Source organism: Gadus morhua, chromosome 22 (genome assembly GCF_902167405.1).
Source record: "Gadus morhua chromosome 22, gadMor3.0, whole genome shotgun sequence".
Classification (NCBI taxonomy): domain Eukaryota; kingdom Metazoa; phylum Chordata; class Actinopteri; order Gadiformes; family Gadidae; genus Gadus; species Gadus morhua.
Window position 1 is genome coordinate 4,261,269 of NC_044069.1, and position 20,770 is coordinate 4,282,038.

Consider the following 20,770-nt stretch of genomic DNA (forward strand, 5'->3'; position numbering starts at 1 on the left):
AGCCTAGTCTAGATAGTCCTTCTGGCAAGAGAATAAACAGTTTAAAAACATAACCTTTTTTCCACCTCAAGTGAATTAACATATCCTATCCCCAGTCAGATGTGTGTGTGTGCGTAAAGTCTGACTCACTTGTATTAATTTTACTCTGAAATAACTTGAATGGAACTTTAGACATTTGGGGATAAGCAGCACAGCAGTCAGGTAGGCCTAGCTATTTTAAGCTATAATAAACTGCGCATTTTGTTTGTTTAGGTGAAGCATAACTTTAACGTTCATTTCTGTTAAGTAAGTTAAAACCTGTTGTGGTAATGACTATCATTATATTTTTTTGTTTTTTTATGCAACAAAAACGATACCCGTTCTAGTGCTGTTTGGTGTAGGTCTGATTGCTCTTAATGAATGAACCAGGTTGAATGGATGAGTGAATTCCCCACGTGACACATAGTTCATCGATTGGTCCAAAGGGCCATTCCCAACCCGGAAGTACAAGGGCAGTGCTTGCTAGGTTGCCGACAGTTCGATAAAGGTACTGTGAGAGCTACCGGTGTTTTTAAGTTTACAGACATGCTGCTTCTGTTCTTCAAAGTGTGCCTAACTGTGGCATACGGACGCTAATGTGGGTTGGGGTTGACTAAACGACGATTGGCGATTGTTTACATTAACTTTAACGTTTTCTTCCTCTGTTATCTCCCTCTCTCTCTCTGCTCCCTCTCTCGGTTCTCCTTCTCTCCCGGTTCTCCTCCTCCTCTCCCGGTTCCCTGCAGGATGCTGGCGGTGCAGGCGGACCGGGTCGTGTCTCTGGCCGAGTGGGAGGAGCGGTGGCAGCAGAACCGAATCGGCTTCCACCGGCCCCACGTAAACAAGTAGGCTTAAAGGAGTGTAATCACGCGTGTGTTGACCCAGAGTTGTGTAACTTTGTGATTACCAGATCGTGAGATAAGTGCGTATGCTAATCTGCACTGTAGGCCTACTGTATTGCTGTGTACACAGACTCGTATTTCTGCTGTCAAATATTTCTTCATCAACACAATGCTATGGGGATTTGTTTCAAATAAATTAAGCGATAATGAATAATTGCTGAAGGGACTTCATGTTATCTGTGACTTTTTTTTTTTGGTCTATAGGCCTATATAGATGCATTCTATTTAACACATCTATGTTGTTCTTCATAGGTTGCTGGAGCGCAACATTAAGCAGGTGGTCAACGGGCGTACTGGAGTTCGATTCTTCTTCCCGCTGTGTGGGAAAGCTGTCGATATGAAGTGGTATGAGAAAACCCCTTCAGTTAACTTTAACTTCAAAAGTGTGTGTGTGTGTGTGTGTGTGTGTGTGTGTGTGTGTGTGTGTGTGTGTGTGTGTGTGTGTGTGTGTGTGTGTGTGTGTGTGTGTGTGTGCGTGTGTACTGTGTACGATCATTTTTTGGTGTCATCGCTGAGTAATAAACAGTGAAATTATTTGTCATTATGGGGAAACGTTGTTGTCGTTATGGTGTTACTCGCTCGAGACGGGACGAAATAAAGTCCTCATTAGCCTCGGATACGGTGCAGTGAAGTTCATTTAAGGATTTGTCTCTTGCTACTCCTCAAGTCCTCCTAAACGGCTTTGTTACGCCATCCAACATTTACATGTCGCTTTCTGATGAACGAGCTCTATACCAGGGGTCAGCAACCTTTTCAACATGCAGTGCCAGTTTGACATTTTCTCGTTAATGAGTGTGCCTTAAGCAACAATATATTATTAAGCTAAATTATGACACAGCAACCAAAAACATTTACAGAAGCCCTGGAATTGTATTATTTCCATATAGTCCACAATCATGCATCAACATTTTAAATGTTTTTTAGTTGTTATATTTGCAACATGGGCTTACAAATTATAATTACATGTGTTAATTCTTAAAACACCACTTTCAGAATCTCATTCAAAAACATATTTGCACTGTGAGAAAGGTAAAAAACAAGAATATATGAGAATGTTGGAACCATCCACATCAATATCTTTAAGACTTGTACAGCTTTGCAAAACCATGTTAAGGCGATGCATACAGGCCACTTGCAACAATATTTTAAATATTTTCTTCTCCATTACTCACAACATAGGTTTAAAAACTATTAATTGATCCCATTTCAGAACACTGCTTTCAGTAACTCATTTAAACATATTCGCACTGGGAGGAAATGCCCAAAACAGAATAAAGTGCAAAAAATAATCGGTAGTAATGGTTATGTTTCCACATTGTGCGTCAACATTTTTAATAATAATAAAATAAATACGATTTTTATTAATTAATTTTTTCACAGTGTGCCAATGATTATGGTGCCTAGGGTTGCCGACCCCTGCTCTATACCATAGTAGTTGTTAGCAGTTTCCAATCCTTAAACCTCATGGCAGCACCAGTACCGTGCTCTTATCTGTCGCGCTACATGTAGTGAAGAATAACTGTTAAACATCTTCTCTGTCAATATCAGCCTCCTCAAATCGCTTAACCTCAAATGTGGCCGCCATTTCCATCTCCAACTGTTTCCTTGTGTCCCGTGTGCAAGGTTGGCTGACATGGGCCATTCTGTGGTGGGGGTGGAGATAGCAGAGAAGGCCATCCTGCAGTTTTATGAAGATAATAACATGAGCTATGCTGTGGAGCCCGTCCCCTCCATACCCGGAGCAAAGGTTTACAAGGTACGCAAGCGATAAACACAACCTGGTCTCACAGGAATCCGTGAAATGACTACGGACGAATAACTCGAAATCCGTGGACGCATCACGGAAACACGCCGATTTCCGTGATGTGGCCACGGAATTCGCTCGAATGCAAGTTAATGAAGCTGATGTTCCGTGGCTCACACACGGATCCCCGTTTCAACGAGCGAGTCGACCACGGGGGCTTAACTCAAAACCCGGGGTGGTCTCACTGAAACACTTAAATTGTCCTTGTTGTGTCCACGGAAGTTGCTCCAATGCAAGTAAATGACAATGATATTCCGTGGCACACACACAGATTCCCGTTTGATCGTAGTCATTTCACGGATTCCTGTGAGACCATGTTGGATAAACAATAGAAGGTAAGTCAGCAGCATAATTGTGTGTCCAGTGTCCACACAGTCTCTGTGTCTCCCTCTCTCGCTGAGTACATATCAGGAGTAGGAAATAAACTTTGTTTAACAAGGGCTTATTTTGCCCACTTTTAATGTTGTTGTTTTTCATTCATCATTAAAGGGGACCTATTATGCTTTTTCGACTTTTATGACTTATAAACGTTGTTATAATGATTGATGGTCATGTTTAACCATACTAAAATGTCAAATAATGACGTACATGCATTTCGACGTATTCCCTGCCGACAGTCTGGGGTGGCTGTGCAGAGCGCTAAACACTCGGGACAATTGGGACTTGTTCACATTTCCGGAAAATCATCTCTGTAGAGGCACTCCTGCCGCGCCCCCATATGCCTGGTCAAACTGCCCGCGAGCGAACTTCAAGGAAGGCAACCAATCACAACGGAGTTGGGTTGGCAGGAGGGGGGCGAGGGGGCGGAGAAGGACGAAACCGAGCGTTGACAGAGAATGCTGAAAGCGCCCAGATGAGAGGAAGAGTTTCCCAAAAACGTTTTTTGGGTATGGTTAAACATGACTATCAATCATTATAACAATGTTTATAGGTCATAAAAGTCGAAAAAGCATAATAGGTCCCCTTAAAGGCAAAGGGATATACCTTATTTATACATAGTACAGAAGGTAATACTTCATATTATTGGGGCATTCATCCTGAATATAAGGGGTAGAGTATCATTTTTTAGAGAAGCCCCAATTTATTTTGGACCCTGGTTAGTGTATCTGCAGGATTTGTATCAAAGAGCTCTTGTCATTTTAATGAGCGAGGACCGATCTTATTGGATTGATCTTAACTTCATCAATCAAAAGGTCAATGTAACTGGCCACAATTAAACAAACAATGTTGTGTTTCAGAATGTTGAGAAAAGCATTTCGATCTACCATTGTGACCTGTACAAATTCAACAGGTAAGGAATCCATTTTATTTTTACAACCCTTTGTTGAATTAGACTTGCAGAAAGTATGAATCAGTTAAAATACCTTTTTTCTTTAACACAGTTGTGTTGAGGGCCAGTTCGGAGCCATTTGGGACCGTGGGTCCCTTGTGGCCATTAACCCCGAAGACAGAGAAAAGTACGTTTAAAATTAATAATTTTCATGGAAAATGTAGTAAATTAAAATTGAAAGAAAAACAATGCAATGCTTTAAATATCGAAGAAAAAAAAATCCTTAGCGATACAACGCCCAATCATTTAAACTGTTGCCAAAAAACAAATCCGAAGAAATGACAAAATGCATCGATACGTTGTTTTTTTTTTCGTAACGCTGCAGGTACGCCTCACTCCTTCTGTCTCTGATGGCCGAAGACTGCAGATATCTGTTGTCCACGCTACTCTATAACCCTGAGCAACACAAAGGTAAAGATACCTTAAAGCGGTACAGCGGGATATCTGGAACTTGCCATCAATTAGCCTGTCTTACGCAGAATGATACAGGCTGTTTAACTCCAAACTCCTCCTGGTGCGTCCAGAGGGGAGTTCGCTGGGTTAGCAATTGCCAGTGTTCAAATTCGAGCTGAAATAGGGGGTTCACTTAAAAGATACTTTAATTCTAAACGATAAGCCTCAATCTGCTAGCATGGCAGGGTTTCCATCCCAGCTGTGGAGAGAGATGCGTTGATTTTATCGATTTAATCGATTTCTATGTTTTCTGCAGGTCCTCCGTTCCTGGTCCCCAACGAGCAGATCCTCGCTCTGTTTGGTGAGTCCTCAGAGTCCACTGCTCACAAGGAAACAGCGACACAGGAGGGGAGACTGAGGCTCAATCTAGACGGAGACGATCTGGACAGAAAACGCAAAAGTGGCGTTGCGTTCTCACTTCTTATTCAGCGTTTAGACGAGTGTCTCTGGGGGGAAATGTGCGTGCATACGGTGACACAAAAGTGTGTGAATTAAGATGCAGTATGCACGGCAGGTGGCTAGGTGGTACGGTGAAGCACTGCCACACAGCAACACCAAGAGCGCATGCATGCGTTGAAATGTAAACGCGTACGTGACGAGAGCCAGTGTGCGCAGATCAGAGCAAACTTTTGCGTTGTTAACCCTTTAGGCGGAAACGCAACGGTGGAGCGTTTTTAAGATTCCCACTCTGGAGGGTGGTTTAATTTTTCTTTGTTTTTAAACCCCGAAAACGCTGTCGCTGTCTGAATGAAAGGCCCATCTGATGAAATATTTTGTCGTTTTCACCCGCAAGCGTCGTCGTGTAAACGGGGCCAAAGTGTGCTTTTGGAGATAAACATGAACATTGAAAGGGCGCAAACATACAGAGCCAGGGAGGTGACATGGGAGTCATGTTTTTGTAAAGCTTTAGTAGTTTAAGTCAGTCCCACGCACGCTTTTCCAAGGCGCATGTGGTCCTAACACACCCTCTGACCTCTGTTCTGCAAAGATAAATTCTGCTGTTTTTCTGCATTGGTAATTGTCATTGTGTGGCCATTAGTGCACTTACGCTTAAATGGCCGTTACTTTTAGTTAAGTGTACATAATTATTTTAACATCTTGTTTTAACCGTAAATACTTCTGTCCTTTTATGAAAATTATCAAGATCACTAGTATCTGGTGTTTCAAATGTTATTTGGATTTCCTTGTTGATTATTTCTGATAGTGTTTTAAGGTGGTTGTTATTTTCTTTATAAGGAAGCAGCTGTGATGTCCAGCTGTTGGATTCAGTGGATGCCCTGGACCAGAGATGGAGGGAGGCTGGCTTGGATTTCATGACTGAAAACACTCATCTTATCGCCCTTAAAATCGATTAAAAAGGATTGAATGTGTTCTTCATTGAGATGTATATTTCTCTCTTCATGATTTGCTTAATTTTATCTGCCTATATTCATTAATGTTTTGGACAAAGCGGTGGATAGATGTTTTCATCATCTTTTCATTTACAGGAAAATAATTGCATTTTGTGTGAGAACTGAATAAAATGCTTTAGTAACAAAGGCTATTCTTATTTTATTGATCTATATTTTATCAGTCTAGCAGCCTACCCAGCGGACTGTAGCAAACGTTGCTCATCTATCCAGCACACATCTAGGTGGACACACGACTTGTGATGTCAGAAGAAGCATAATTTCAGAATGGCTTGTAATGGCTAATCAAACTAACACCTGGTGGTATAATATGGAACCTTTAATTTTCCCCCATTGATCCCCCAGGTCGATTACTGTGACCGATAGAGTGCGACAGAGCCAAAGGAAAGCCACGATTCATCTCTTGGCGTACGTGAACTCCACCAAACAGGAAGAGGGTCCCGGTCACCCTGGAGAACCTCAAAAGCAAGTCGCACACGACCATTTCAACCAGGCAGAATTTAATGCAGAACTTGTATAGCATTAGGCAGAAGGGTCGATAGTGACTCAGAGAAGAGATGGGTTAGATCAGACAATTCCAGAAAAAGAAAGCAGTGGGCCTACAGGAAACAAATTATTATGTTGAATTATTGTTTTGAGAGTATGTGGCACAAAGTCTACCAAAATATTTAATCAGGCTACGATTTGATTTTCATAAATGCATACAGTATATCATATATATATATACAGGTGCTGGTCAAATTATTAGAATATCATGAAAAAGTTGATTTATTTCAGTAATTATATTCAGAACGTGAAACTTACATATTATATCAATTCATTACACACAGAGTGATATATTTGAAATGTTTATTTCTTTTAATTTGGATGATTAGTACTGACAATTACTGAAAATCCCAAATTCAGTATCTCAGAAAATTAGAATATTAGTTACGACTAGTACAATAAATGATTATTTAGAAATGTGGGCCAACTGAAAAGTATGAACATGGAAAGTTTCAGCATGTATGGCAATCAATACTTAGTTGCAGCTCCTTTTGCCTGAATTGCTGCAGCAATACGGCGTGGCATGGAGTCGACCAGTCTGTTGCACTCCTCAGGTGTTATGAGAGCCCAGGTTGCTTTAATAGTGGCCTTCAGCTCTTCAGCATTGTTGGGTCTGGCATCTCGCATCTTCCGCTTCACAATACCCCATAGGTTTTCTATGGGGTTAAGGTCAGGTGAGTTTGCAGGCCAATCAAGAAGAGGGATACCATGGTCCTTAAACCAGGTACTGGTAGATTTGGCACTGTGTGCAGGTGCCAAGTCATGTTGGAAAATGAAATCGTCACCTCCATAAAGTTGGTCCGCGGCAGGCAGCATAAAGTGTTCTAAAACTTCCTGGTAGACTGCTGCATTGACCCTGGACCTCAGGAAACACAGTGGACCAACAGCAGCAGATGACATGGCACCCCAGACCATTACTGACTGTGGAAATTTTACACTGGACTTCAGGCAACGTGGATTCTGTGCCTCTCCTGTCTTCCTCCTGTCTTCCTCCAGACTCTGGGACCTTGATTTCCAAAGGAGATACAAAATTTACTTTCATCTGAAAACATAACTTTGGACCACTCGGCAGCAGTCCAGTCCTTTTTGTCTTGAGCCCAGGCGAGACGCTTTTGACGTTGTCTCTTATTCAAGAGTGGCTTTACACGAGGAATGCGACAGCTGAAGCCCATATCTTGCATACGTCGGTGTGTGGTGCTTCTTGAAGCACTGACTCCAGCTACAGTCCACTCTTTGTGGATCTCCCCCACATTTTTGAATCGGTTTTGTTTGACAATCCTCTCCAGGGCGCGTTTATCCCTCTTGCTTGTACACTCTTTTCTACCACATCTTTTTCTTCCCTTCGCCTCTCTATTAATGTGCTTGGACACAGAGCTCTGGAAAATCCAACCTCTTTGGCAATGACCTTTTGTGTCTTGCCCTCCTTCTTTAAAGTATCAATGGTCATCTTTTGGACAGTTGTCAAGTCAGCAGTCTTCCCCATGATTGTGTGTCATACAGAATCAAAACGAGAGACCATTTAAAGGCTTTTCCAGGTGTTTTGAGTTAGTTAGCTATTTAGAGTGTGGCACCAGGTGTCTTCAATATCTGACCTTTTCACCATATTCTAATTTTCTGAGATGTTGAATTTAGGGTTTTCATTGGTTGTCAGCTATAATCATCTTCTTTTTGGCAAAAAACACTTATAATGTATCAGTCTGTTTGGAATGAATGTATACATTCTACAGGTTTGACTTTCTAAATGGAATTAATGAAATAAATCAACTTTTTCATGATATTCTAATAATATGACCAGCACCTGTATATATACAGGCGCCCTGGAGAGGATTGTCAAACAAAACCGATTCAAAAATGTGGGGGAGATCCACAAAGAGTGGACTGTAGCTGGAGTCAGTGCTTCAAGAAGCACCACACACCGACGTATGCAAGATATGGGCTTCAGCTGTCGCATTCCTCGTGTAAAGCCACTCTTGAATAAGAGACAACGTCAAAAGCGTCTCGCCTGGGCTCAAGACAAAAGGACTGGACTGCTGCTGAGTGGTCCAAAGTTATGTTTTCAGATGAACGTAAATTTTGTATCTCCTTTGGAAATCAAGGTCCCAGAGTCTGGAGGAAGACAGGAGAGGCACAGAATCCACGTTGCCTGAAGTCCAGTGTAAAATTTCCACAGTCAGTAATGGTCTGGGGTGCCATGTCATCTGCTGCTGTTGGTCCACTGTGTTTCCTGAGGTCCAGGGTCAATGCAGCAGTCTACCAGGAAGTTTTAGAACACTTTATGCTGCCTGCCGCGGACCAACTTTATGGAGGTGACGATTTCATTTTCCAACATGACTTGGCACCTGCACACAGTGCCAAATCTACCAGTACCTGGTTTAAGGACCATGGTATCCCTCTTCTTGATTGGCCTGCAAACTCACCTGACCTTAACCCCATAGAAAACCTATGGGGTATTGTGAAGCGGAAGATGCGAGATGCCAGACCCAACAATGCTGAAGAGCTGAAGGCCACTATTAAAGCAACCTGGGCTCTCATAACACCTGAGGAGTGCAACAGACTGGTCGACTCCATGCCACGCCGTATTGCTGCAGCAATTCAGGCAAAAGGAGCTGCAACTAAGTATTGATTGCCATACATGCTGAAACTTTCCATGTTCATACTTTTCAGTTGGCCCACATTTCTAAAAAATCATTTTTTGTACTAGTCGTAACTAATATTCTAATTTTCTGAGATACTGAATTTGGGATTTTCAGTAATTGTCAGTACTAATCATCCAAATTAAAAGAAATAAACATTTCAAATATATCACTCTGTGTGTAATGAATTGATATAATATGTAAGTTTCATGTTCTGAATATAATTACTGAAATAAATCAACTTTTTCATGATATTCTAATAATTTGACCAGCACCTGTATATATATATGCGTTTCTTTTTTTTTTTTGTAAATGTGTGGATTTGAAGGTAAATTCAGTGTAAAATAAAATTGGATTTTTTTTATTCTGAATGTTTACACTTTGAATTAATTAAACAGACCAAAACACTTTTCAAAACATACCACATATGTCAAATTAGAAGTTGGTCCACATATTAATTCTTCAAAAATATTTAGCTTTGAAAAAAAATAAGATGATGTATATAATATGAAGCATGGATACTATAAGCCCCTGCTGTCAAAAAGAACGACTGACTGCAGATAGGCAGAAGCAGGGCAGACTACAACGACCACTAGATATTTATCTTTGGTTTGGTTTTGCCTCGACAGACATTGGCATTTTGCTTTCTGTCCCTGTTTGGCTCGAAGTGGGTGGGAAGACATATGTTATCCACTTTGTCACAGGCCAGAATCAGGTGCTTGTTCTCCTCTGTGACCTTGTACGGGTAACCGTCATAATCGCTGAACACTGTTAAATATTTGAATGGCTGCCTGCTGATGCAAAGGTTCTGCCTCTTGTCATTCGGATTTGCTGGCTGTGTGCACTGCCGGCCCCCCTCGTCGGTGCACACCGCCTTCACCCTGCCCAGGTCGCTGGGCTTCAGGAAGGACTGAATACGCCGGTTGGGGTCCGGGTCTCCGAGGAAATCTTTCCATTTGTTCAAATTAGCGGTTTGTGGTGCTCCATGGGGGAAATGACGGCAGAGGAAGATGCAATGGGCAAAACTTTTTTCGCGGGAAGTGCACGCCGTACTTTCTGCCAGGGAGTCGTGGCACAGCAAGAGACACACCAAGGCCAGGGAGACGCAGCGCTGGTACCCGGCCATTACTCTGGTTATCTGGAAACACAAGCAGGTCAGATCTGGGCAACCCCCACTTCTGGCTCCTAGATCTACCATGGCATTAATACCCTAGCAAATAGTAGAAAATACTTTATTTTTATAACAACTAGGTAGGCCTACTTAAAGAACTGACAGTATTTCGATGGTGTATTGCATACTGTGACAGTATTACATACCGACAGTAGGGAATATAAAACACAAGATATAGTATTTTATACTACTTAATCCAATCCAGTTCTTATAACATCAAATAACTTTCACTTCTAGAATAAGATGAGAACAACTAAAGCATTCAATAAATTCTACAACTAATTGGACGATCTGAAATTTCCAAAAATCACAGATGTGAATGTTGAAGTTATTATCATTGCATAACTTGGAGCACCAGATAATAACTTGTTTACTATTATACAGGCAGATAAGTCTTTAGACATGTCTCTACAAAAAAACTATTTAAATTTGGGGATTTGAAGGTCAATTCAACATAAAGAAATGTTGTGAATGTTTACTCCTTGAACAGAGTAAACATTCACAACATTTCTCAAATCCTCTTCAACTTTGAAATGCTCCTTATGCATTCTTCCAGCGACAGACTTCATTTAAAGTGAACAACACAGACTTAGAGTGTGTGATATCATCAGCTAATCTAATGCTGCCTATTTTATTCTTCAAACATTATTTCAAACTCCAATGTTGTTTTTTCTGCGAGTGTAAACTTGGCAGGACTCTCTGTGTTTTATAACCAGTTCTGAGGAACAAAGACTTAACAGATCCAGGCTCCAGATACTGGACCACAGCTCATTTTGATTGGCTGATTAAACCTCCAGCAGTTTGTGCCTCTCTCTCTATCTCTTCTGTCTCCTCTGTCTTTCTCCATCTCCCTTACTTTTCTCTCTCAGTCTCTCTCTGTCTCTCTATTTCTCTCCTACTACTACTAGGCCTACTACTTATACTACCATTAATACTGCTGCTTTTGCTACTACTACTACTACTACTACTACTGCTACTACTACTACCACTACTACTACTACTATTGCTACTACTAATACTACAACTATTGCTACTACTACTACTTCTCCTACTACAGCTACTGCTACTACTACTACTACTACTTCTAATACTACTTCTAATACTAATAAAATTAACCTTTTCTATAACGCACATCATTATAACACAACCTCTAATGTAACGCAGAGTATAGTTGGACCCCGATTTGACAGCATGACATAATTTGAAGCATTTCTCTCCACAATTGCGTTGACCTTGATGAACATCATTGTGTTAGATATTTTATTAGGTTTACAATATAAGGGCACCATGGTCAAGTAAGTTGTAATTTTTTTAATGACATTTAATTCCATGCTTATTTAATTTAGTTTTATCGTACTTCCTATAAACATTGCATTGCATGTATGTGGTTGTTTCTGGATGTATAGTTCAACACATCTGAGCTTTCTGATATGTCTGAGAATTAATTCCACAATGCTGGCCAATCATCAACTATCAGCTTCCACTAGATTATCTGCAGGAAATGCAGATTGTATTGTTCTTCCGTAATTTTCATTAACAACTTCTGCTTCTGCATGAGTTCAGCTACAGAAACCATCCTAATAAAAAAATGTTAAACTCTTTAAGGAAATGTTGGCCATGTATTCTGCTTTTTTCTAACTTCTTAAATTCAATAGAACTTCTTTTTTTTTTTTACTAATTATGTCAATGGGTGGATTCTTCAAATTTTCTTCAACTTACTCCATCTTCAAATGCTACTTCTGCATACTTACAGCTACGGACTTCATTTTAAGTTTAAATGGGTGACAAGACTTTCAACATTTCAACTTTTTTGAAATCCTTTACAGTTTTCGAACAATCACAGTTTCCGTTGAATGCTGGTTTTACTCTTTTTCAGAGATTATAATGGGTGTTTATTGCTTAATTTAGACTTTGTGATGTCACCTACTCATCCTATCTCATCCTATCGAGGTTGTAACAGTAGCAGTATTAGCAGAATTCATAGCAGAAGTAGCCACTTAACCTTCGCTATAAAGCAGCCATTGGGGTCCATGAATGACTCTTGTTCTTGTATTGTTCTTCCGTAATTTTCTTTAACCGCTTCTGCTTCTGCATGAGTTCAGCTACATAAAACGTCCAAATATTAAAATGTTAAACTCTTTAAGGAAATGTAGGCTATGTATTCAGCTTTTTGCTAGATTCTTAAATTCAATACAATTTAAAACATTATCTTTTACTTATTATGTATAACTTAACGCTCACAGTTTCCGTTTAATGCTGGTTTTACTATCTTTCTGAGTTTTGAATGGGTGTGTATTGCTTCATTTAGAGTTTGTGATGTCACCTACTAATCCTATGCTGCCTTTCTGGGTCTGCAAACATTATTTCAAAATTGAAAGCTTAAACTTGATGGTGTGCTCCTTGAGTGTTATCTTTGCGGGGCTCTCTCTGAGTTATCCCCAGTTCTGCTCAACAATGACAGATCATTTTCAGGCTCCAGATACAGGACCACAGCTCATTTTGATTGGCTGATTAAACCTCCAGCAGTATGTGCTTCTCTCTCTTCTTTCTCTCTCTCTGTCCCTTTATCTCTCTCCGTCTCTCACTACTATTACTACTACTACCACAACTAATACGACTAATTCTACTACACTTAAGCTTTTTTTTTACAAACATCGAAATAACGCACCCTCCAATATAACGCGGTGCTTGCTTGGACACAAATTTTGCAGCCTGTTATAAGTTGAAACGTTTCCCTCAGCATTTTAGTGGATATGCTCAGAGTAACGGAAACATCAGTCTGAAACAGCGGAGCATAGCGTATTTTTTTGTAACGTTTACGTTATGCGGACACAATGGTCAAGTCAGTTGTAGCCTACTTGTAAAAACAATATTTAAATTCATGTACATGCTTATTTCAGTGTGTTCTGTTGCAGTGGCGGGTGGTGAATTTTATTTTAGGGGGGGCTGAAAGTTTGTAAACCAAACCCCTGTAGGGGGGTTTTGGGGCATCCTCCCCCCGAAGATTTTTTTGTGATTTTCACATACAAATGAAGCATTCTGGTGCATTCTGACAAAATAATAAAGACAAAATAGAACATTTCCTTAGAAAGACGAATGGAGCCGGGGGAACTAAGTTTTAGCTTAATTTATTTGCCTTGTAGAATTAAGCAAGATTAAAAGTGCAAATACATGCACTTTTAATGTGCATGTTAACATTCAGGGCTTAAAAGTTAACATTCTCTCTCTATCTGTATGTGTGTTTGTGAGAGAGTGAGAGTGAGAGAGAGAATGTGATTCTAAAAGGGGCGAGTGTGTTACGGCCAATCTATTGTGTTGGTAACTTCACTCATAAATCTATTTACAGTGAAGTATGCATTTAGACAAATACGAAAAAATATCAATATAATATGTGCAACCTTTTATGTGTGGTTGTTCAAGACACACTGGAGGCATGATGCCACCATAGGTTTGCAGAGAACTACATACAATATGTACACTGAAGGCATCATGCCACCATAGGTCTGCAGAGAACTATATACAATATACACACTGAAGGCATGATGCCGCCATAGGTCTGCAGAGAACTATATACAATATACACACTGATGGCATGATGCCGCCATAGGTCTGCAGAGAACTATATACAATATACACACTGAAGGCATGATGCCACCATAGGTTTGCAGAGAACTATATACAATATACACACTGATGGCATGATGCCGCCATAGGTCTGCAGAGAACTATATACAATATACACTTGAAAGGGGTGGGGTGGTGGTGTGGGGTTGTGAGGGCCGCTGTAACCCAGTGTCCATCCTCAGGGGAAGGGGGGGGGAAGAGAGAGAGAGAGAGAGAGAGAGAGAGAGAGAGAGAGAGAGAGAGAGAGAGAGAGAGAGAGAGAGACTACATTACTTGTACTGAAACTTAGCTCGTCTCTCTTTCAGTGCAGCAAAGCGGTCAATGACTTTCTCATTGAAATCACGCATGTTGAGGACTAGTTCCCTCTCCATGGAGAGCATGGCCAGTGCAGTCAGACGTTCCTAGCCCATTGAATTTCGCAGGAATGTCTTAATTCTTTTCAAAGTTGAGGAACATCTCTCAGCTTCAGCTGTTGTCATAGGAGTATTTATGAGAATGTTCAACAAACTCACAGTCTCAGAGAATGTCTCCTGGAGGTTGTAGCTCATGATAACCTGGTACAATGCCAGTGCACCACAGCAAGCCTTGATTCAGGATTCTCATAGATCAGAGACAGCTCCGTCTTGAGCTTTGCCTTGTTCAGCGTGGGATATGCCTTCACAGTGGCATTCAGAGCATCAGCAGGAAATGAATGGCAGTACCTTTCAAACATATTTCCATGCACTAAGGTAGCACTCACAAGGTGGCCAGTGAAAGAACCTCGCTTTGGTGTGAGCCAGGATGGTGTCGCAGACCTCTTCAGACAGCCTCTGCTTCGCGTCTTCTGTCAAAGCCGTCCTTGGTCTGTCGGTTCCTGATGGCTCTTACAGCTGGTCAGAGTCTCTGAATGCCAAACCAATAATGTGTTTGTTAGGCTGTGTACATTACTGTAGTCTAAGTGATGCACATGTTCACACTTTATCCAGTAAAAAGATGTCAGCATACCCACTTAAAATGGGCAGGAATGCATAATGTTAGTGTTAAACACTGTTTTTTTATCTATTGTGTTGGTAACTTCACTCATAAATCTATCTACAGTCAAGTATGCATTTAGACAAATACGATAAAATATCAATAGAATATGGGCAACCTTTCCCATATTCTTTAAAACACACCTTTTCACCCTTGCTTTTAACCTTTCAACTTTAAGTTTTGTTTGTTTGTTTTGTTTAGTTTTTTGTTTGTTTTTTATGATTTAGCTTATGAAGCGATTGTGAAGCGTCTTTTAGCACTGGGAAAAGCGCTATATAAATTTGATCTAATCTTCTTATTATTATTAGGACAGAGGGAAATACCTTATTTTTGATGTTGCATAATGGACCAATATTCAATGATTGCATTGTAAACATCTGGACCAACTTTGCAAAAGCAGAATGAAGTGAAGAAGGTAACACTTCCTTTTATGGGGGCATTCATTCTGAATTTAAGGGGTAGAATATCACTTTTAGAGAAGCCCCAACTTATTTTGGACCCCGGTTAGTTTTCTGCAAAATTTTTATCATAGAGCTCTTGTCATTTTAATGATTGAGGACCGGTCTTATTGGATTGATCTTAACTTCATAAATCAAAAGGTCAATGTAACTGGCCACAATTAAACAAACAATGTTGTGTTTCAGAATGTTGAGAAAAGCATTTCGATCTACCATTGTGACCTGTACAAATTCAACAGGTAAGGAATCCATTTTATTTTTACACCCCTTTGTTGAATTAGACTTGCAGAAAGTATGAATCAGTTAAAATACCTGTTTTCTTTAACACAGTTGGGTTGAGGGCCAGATCGGAGCCATTTGGGACCGTGGGTCCCTTGTGGCCATTAACACCGAAGACAGAGAAAAGTAAGTTAAAATTAGTAATTTTAATTGAAAATGTAGTAAATTAAAATTGAAAGAAAAACAAGGCAATGCTTTAAATACAGAAGGGAAAAAAATAAGTCATTACCGATACAACGCCCAATCATTTAAACTGCTCTAACCCTGTTTTTTTGCGAGACGCCAAAAAAAAAACGAATACGAAGAAATGACAAAATGCATCGGTACGTTTTTTTTTGCGTAACGCTGCAGGTACGCCTCACTCCTTCTGTCTCTGATGGCCGAAGACTGCAGATATCTGTTGTCCACGCTACTCTATAACCCTGAGCAACACAAAGGTAAAGATAGCTTAAAGCGGTACAGCGGGATATCTGGAACTTGCCATTAATTAGCCTGTCTTACGCAGAATCAGACGAGCTGTTTAACTCCAAACTCCTCATGGCTGGGTTAGCAATTTTGCGAGTGTTCAAATTAGAGCTGAAATAGGGGGTTCTCTTAAAAGATACTTTAACTCCAAACACTAACCCTCAATCTGCTAGCATGGCAGGGTTTCCATCCCAGCTGTGGAGAGAGATGCGTTGATTTAAAATGTTTTTTGTTTTTTTTATCGATCTCTATGTTTTCTGCAGGTCCTCCGTTCCTGGTCCCCAACGAGCAGATCCTCGCTCTGTTCGGTGAGTCCTCAGAGTCCACTGCTCGCAAGGAAACAGCGACACAGGAGGGGAGACTGAGGCTCAATCTAGACGGAGACGATCTGGACTGAAAACGCAAAAGTGGCGTTGCGTTCTCACTTCTTATTCCGCGTTTAGACGAGCGTCTCTGGGGGGGAAATCTGCGTGCATACGGTGACGCAAAAGTGTGTGAATTTAGATGAAGTATGCACTCCAGGTGGCTAGGTGGTACGGTGAAGCACTGCCGCACAGCACCACCAAGAGCGCACGCATGCGTTGAAATGTAAACGCGTACGCGACGAGAGCCAGTGTGCGCAGATCAGAGAACTTTTGCGTTGTTAACCCTTTAGGCGGAAACGCAACGGTGGTTTAATTTTTCTTTGTTTTTAAACACCGAAAACGCTGTCGCTGTCTGAATGAAAGGCCCACCTGATGAAATATTTTGTCGTTTTCACCCGCAAGCGTCGTCGTGTAAACAGGGCCAAAGTGTGCCTTTGGAGATAAACATGAACATTGAAAGGGCGCAAATATACAGAGCCAGGGAGATGACATGGGAGTAATTATTTTGTAAAAATGTAGTAGTTTAAGTCAGTCCCACGCACGCTTTCCCAAGGCGCGTGTGGTCCTAACCCGCCCTCTGCCCTCTGCTCTGCAAAGATCAATTCTGCTGTTTCTTCTGCATTGGTAATTGTCATTTTGTGGCCATTAGTGCACTTACGTTTAAATGGCCGTTACCTTTAGTTAAGTGGACATAATTATTTTAACCGTAAATACTTCTGTCCTTTTATGAAAATTATCAAGATCACTAGTATGTATGTGGTGTTTCAAATGTTATCTTGATTTTGCTTGTTGATTATTTCTGATAGTGTTTGAAGGTGGTTGTTATTGTTTTTATAAGGAAGCAGCTGTGATGTCCAGCTGTTGGATTCAGTGGATGCCCTGGACCAGAGATGGAGGGAGGCTGGCTTGGATTTCATGACTGAAAACACTCATCTTATCGCCCCTAAAATCGATAAAAAAGGATTCAATGTTTTCTTCATTGAGAGGTATATTTCTCCCTCTTAATGATTTGCTTAATTTTATTGGCCTATTAACGTTTTGGACTAAGCGGTGGATAGACATTTTTTATCATCTTTTCCTTTACAGGAAAATAATTGCATTTTGTGTGAGAACTGAATAAAAAGCTTTAGTAACAAAGGCTATTCTTATTTTATTGATCTATATTTTACCAGCCTACCCAGCAGATTGTAGCAAACGTTGCTCATCTATCCAGCACACATCTAGGTTGGCACGCCGACGTGCCAACCTATGTCAGAAGAAGTAGATTTTCAGAACGGGTTTTAATGGCTAATCACACTCACACCTGGTGGTGTAATATGAAACCTTCCCCATCGATTGCCCAGGTATATTACTGTGACCGATAGAGGGCGACAGAGCCCAAGGAAAGCCACGATTCATCTCTCGCTTACTTGAACTCCACGGTCGCTCTGGAGAACCTCAAAAGCAAGTCACACACGACCAGTTGAACCAGGTAGAATTTATTGCAGTACTTCATATAGCATTAGGAAGAAGGGTCAATAGTGACTCAGAACAGAGACGGGTTCGATCACAGAAAGCCAGAAAAATAAAGTAGTAGGCTTAAGGGGAACAAATACGCATGTTGGCTTATAGGTCGAGAGTATGTGGCACAAAGTCTACCAAATTGTTTAATTAGAGAATTTTTCATATATATCTATCTATCTCTATGTTCAAATGTATATATATTTAAATTGGTGGATTTGAAGGTAATTCAATACATAGAAACGTTGTGAATGTTTACACTTTGAAAGAAATTAACAGACCGGAACACTTTTCATATCATGCCACATTTGTCAAATTAGTAGTAGGCTTACACGCTCAATTCTTCCAAAAATATTAAGCTTTGAAAATAAATGTGATTAATATAAAGCATGGATACTAAAAGCCCCTGCTGTCAAAAAGGAACGACCGCAGATAGGTAGAAGCAGGGCCGACTACAGCCACCACCAAAGACTCTAGAGATTATATTATGGTGGGCCGCCTTCGCAGCCTTTATCCTCGTCATTAGGCTTTGCGTCACAATTGTTGCGCTCGAAGTGGACGGGCTTACAACCGTTTTGCACTTTGGCACAGCCCAGAATCAGGTTCCTTTCCTCGGCTATGACGCGAGGTACCCATCTATTATCTACCTTGTGTACTGTGAGAAATTTGAATGGCCTCTTGCTGATGCACAGGTCCGTCCTTCCGTTTGACCCAAATCTATTCGATTTGCCTGTGAACTGCCGGCCCCCACTGTTTTTGCACACGTCCATCACATGATTTAGATCGTTGGGCATCAGGTAGGACTGGAAGTTTCTGATCATGTGATCATATGTTCCAAGGTATTCATTCCAAGCGCTTTCGTCAGCTGTGTTTGGTGCTCCATCCGGGAGGAAATGATCCATGAGGAATACTGCGTGGGGCCCAAATGGACCTGATGAACTATAGGCCTCGCACGCCGTACTTTTGTATGGTTCGGTTGCCAGAGAGTCTTGGCACAGCAAGAGACACAGCAAGGCCAGGGAGATGCAGTGATGGTACCCGGCCATTACTCTGGTTATCTGGAAACACAAGCAGGGTCAACTGTCTAGTACTTAAAGAACTGACTGTATTTTGATGATATATCGCATACTGTGACAGTATTACACACCGACAGTATTCAATATATAACTATATTTCATAATACTCAATCTAAAAACAATACAATGCTTGCAACATCAAACTAAAGCAGAGAACAACTAAAGCATACAATAAATTCCAAAAAGAATTGGACGATCTACAAGTTTCCAAAAATCCCAGATGTGTATGTCATACTAAGTTATTATCACTGCATAACTTGGAGCACCAGATAATAACTCATTGTACAGGAAGACATGTCATTAATTCTAAAAACATGTCTATAAAAACAAAACTATTTTTAAATGTGGGGATTCAAGTCAATTCAACATAAAGAAATGTTGTGAATGTTTACTCCTTGAAAGAAAGTAATAGGTTGTGTGTCAATTTACAAACCACCTATTTTTAACAATGGTCAGAATTCTCAATCCATCTTCAACTTTGAAATGCTCATTGCATTCTTTCAGCTACAGACTTCATTTAAACCTTATACGGGTTACAAGACTACGGGTTAAAAAAACATTCTACCCTTTTTTCCAGTTTTTGAACCATACGTTATATACTGCTTTCATCCCTTTTCTGAGTTTATAATGGGTGTGTATTGCTTCACTTAGAGTGTGAGATGTAATCAACTAATCTGATGCTGCCTTTTTTATTCTTCAAACATTATTTCAAACTCCAAACCTATAACATCCTCAACTTTTACTTCTCATAAACAATTGATGCATCATAATGTAGACAAATGTGTCCTCTTTCTAATCTGTAACTATTTAAGCTGTCGTACTTACATGTTGTTGTTTTTTCTGCGAGTGAAACCTTGGCAGGACTCTCTGTGTTTTATACCAAGTTTTGCGGAACAATGACGAGATCCAGGCTCCAGATACTGGACCACAACTCATTTTGATTGGCTGATTAAACCTCCAACAATTTGTGCCTCTCTCTCTCTGTCTCTCTCTGTCTCTCTCTGTCTCTGTCTCTCTCTCTCTCTCTCTCTGTCTCTCTGTCTCTGTCTCTGTCTCTCTGTCTCTGTCTGTCTCTGTCTCTGTCTGTCTCTGTCTGTCTCTCTCTCTCTCTCTTTCTCTCTCTCTCTCTCTCTCTCTCTCTCTCTCTCTCTCTCTCTCTCTCTCTCTCTCTCTCTCTCTCTCTCTCTCTCTCTCTCTCTCTCTCTCTCTCGTGCATGCTGAGAGCGAGTTGTGTGAGTGAGTCGGGAGCGTGTGCGTTTCAATCTTGATTTATTTTTGTTTGTAATGAATTATAATTTAATGAGAGTGCACTGGTGATAGGTATTTTATTAACACTTGTTTTCTGGGGGTTTAGGGGTTTTGTGTGTGGGGTTGTGCCTGCCGGCGTAATCGCCGGTCGGCGTCTTGCGTTGACGCCATGGTGAATGGCGAGTTCGCTCAGCTCACGAGGAAGCATGGAATCAAAGTTGGTGCCGGTTTCCCGTGTAGCGTGGAGGACATCGGGCTGGCTGTGGGGGAAGTAGTCGGGCATGGCAGCGTGAAATCGGCCGCTCGAATGAACAGTGCCGTGGTCCTCTTCCTGGACCAGGTGGAGAAGGTGAACCGCGTCGTCGAGACGGGCCTCACGGTGAATGGAATGTTTGTGCAAGTGCTGCCGCTGATACTGCCGGCAACAAGAATAACTTTGTCAAATGTCCCTCCTATTATCACCGACGAGTTTCTCAGT

General features: G+C 40.9%; 2 protein-coding genes and 1 long non-coding RNA gene across 4 annotated transcripts; 2 read left to right on the forward strand and 1 right to left on the reverse strand.

Moving 5' to 3' along the window:
* The first annotated feature begins 407 nt into the window (after nt 1-407).
* Nucleotides 408-6,046, forward strand: LOC115535869 (probable thiopurine S-methyltransferase). Its single transcript, XM_030347427.1, has 9 exons — nt 408-526; nt 765-863; nt 1,173-1,265; nt 2,544-2,676; nt 3,963-4,015; nt 4,107-4,181; nt 4,380-4,465; nt 4,764-4,808; nt 5,744-6,046. The coding sequence occupies exons 2-9, from the start codon at nt 766-768 to the stop codon at nt 5,860-5,862; spliced, it is 702 nt and encodes a 233-aa protein (XP_030203287.1). The 5' UTR covers nt 408-526; nt 765; the 3' UTR covers nt 5,863-6,046.
* A 3,394-nt stretch (nt 6,047-9,440) lies between these two features.
* Nucleotides 9,441-20,004, reverse strand: LOC115535871 (uncharacterized). Of its 2 annotated transcripts, none has more exons than XM_030347430.1 (2): nt 19,870-20,004; nt 9,441-10,233 (listed from the first exon to the last, which is right to left on the reverse strand). In XM_030347430.1, exons 1-2 carry the CDS (start codon nt 19,978-19,980, stop codon nt 9,688-9,690), a joined length of 657 nt encoding a protein of 218 aa, XP_030203290.1. In that variant the 5' UTR covers nt 19,981-20,004; the 3' UTR covers nt 9,441-9,687. The 2 variants fall into 2 exon arrangements, 1 of the variants encoding a protein (XP_030203290.1); XR_003974567.1 differs by lacking the exon at nt 9,441-10,233 and adding an exon at nt 17,931-19,026 and having other exon boundaries at nt 19,870-19,972.
* LOC115535873 (uncharacterized) lies at nt 15,686-16,431 on the forward strand. The gene is made up of 3 exons (XR_003974568.1): nt 15,686-15,764; nt 15,990-16,075; nt 16,367-16,431. It is a non-coding gene; the product is annotated as an uncharacterized LOC115535873 (long non-coding RNA).
* Nucleotides 20,005-20,770: the final 766 nt, after the last annotated feature.

Bases quoted from the DNA above. Each gene is read 5' to 3' on its own strand.
- LOC115535869 (XM_030347427.1), top strand. From the start codon at position 766: ATGCTGGCGGTGCAGGCGGACCGGGTCGTGTCTCTGGCCGAGTGGGAG. The intron at 1,266-2,543 runs GTATGAGAAAAC...CCCGTGTGCAAG, and splicing joins AAAGCTGTCGATATGAAGTG to GTTGGCTGACATGGGCCATT. The intron at 4,016-4,106 runs GTAAGGAATCCA...TCTTTAACACAG, and splicing joins GACCTGTACAAATTCAACAG to TTGTGTTGAGGGCCAGTTCG.
- LOC115535871 (XM_030347430.1), bottom strand. From the start codon at position 19,980: ATGAGTTGTGGTCCAGTATCTGGAGCCTGGATCTCGTCATTGTTCCGC. The intron at 10,234-19,869 runs GTAAGTACGACA...TTGTGTTTCCAG, and splicing joins CGCAGAAAAAACAACAACAT to ATAACCAGAGTAATGGCCGG.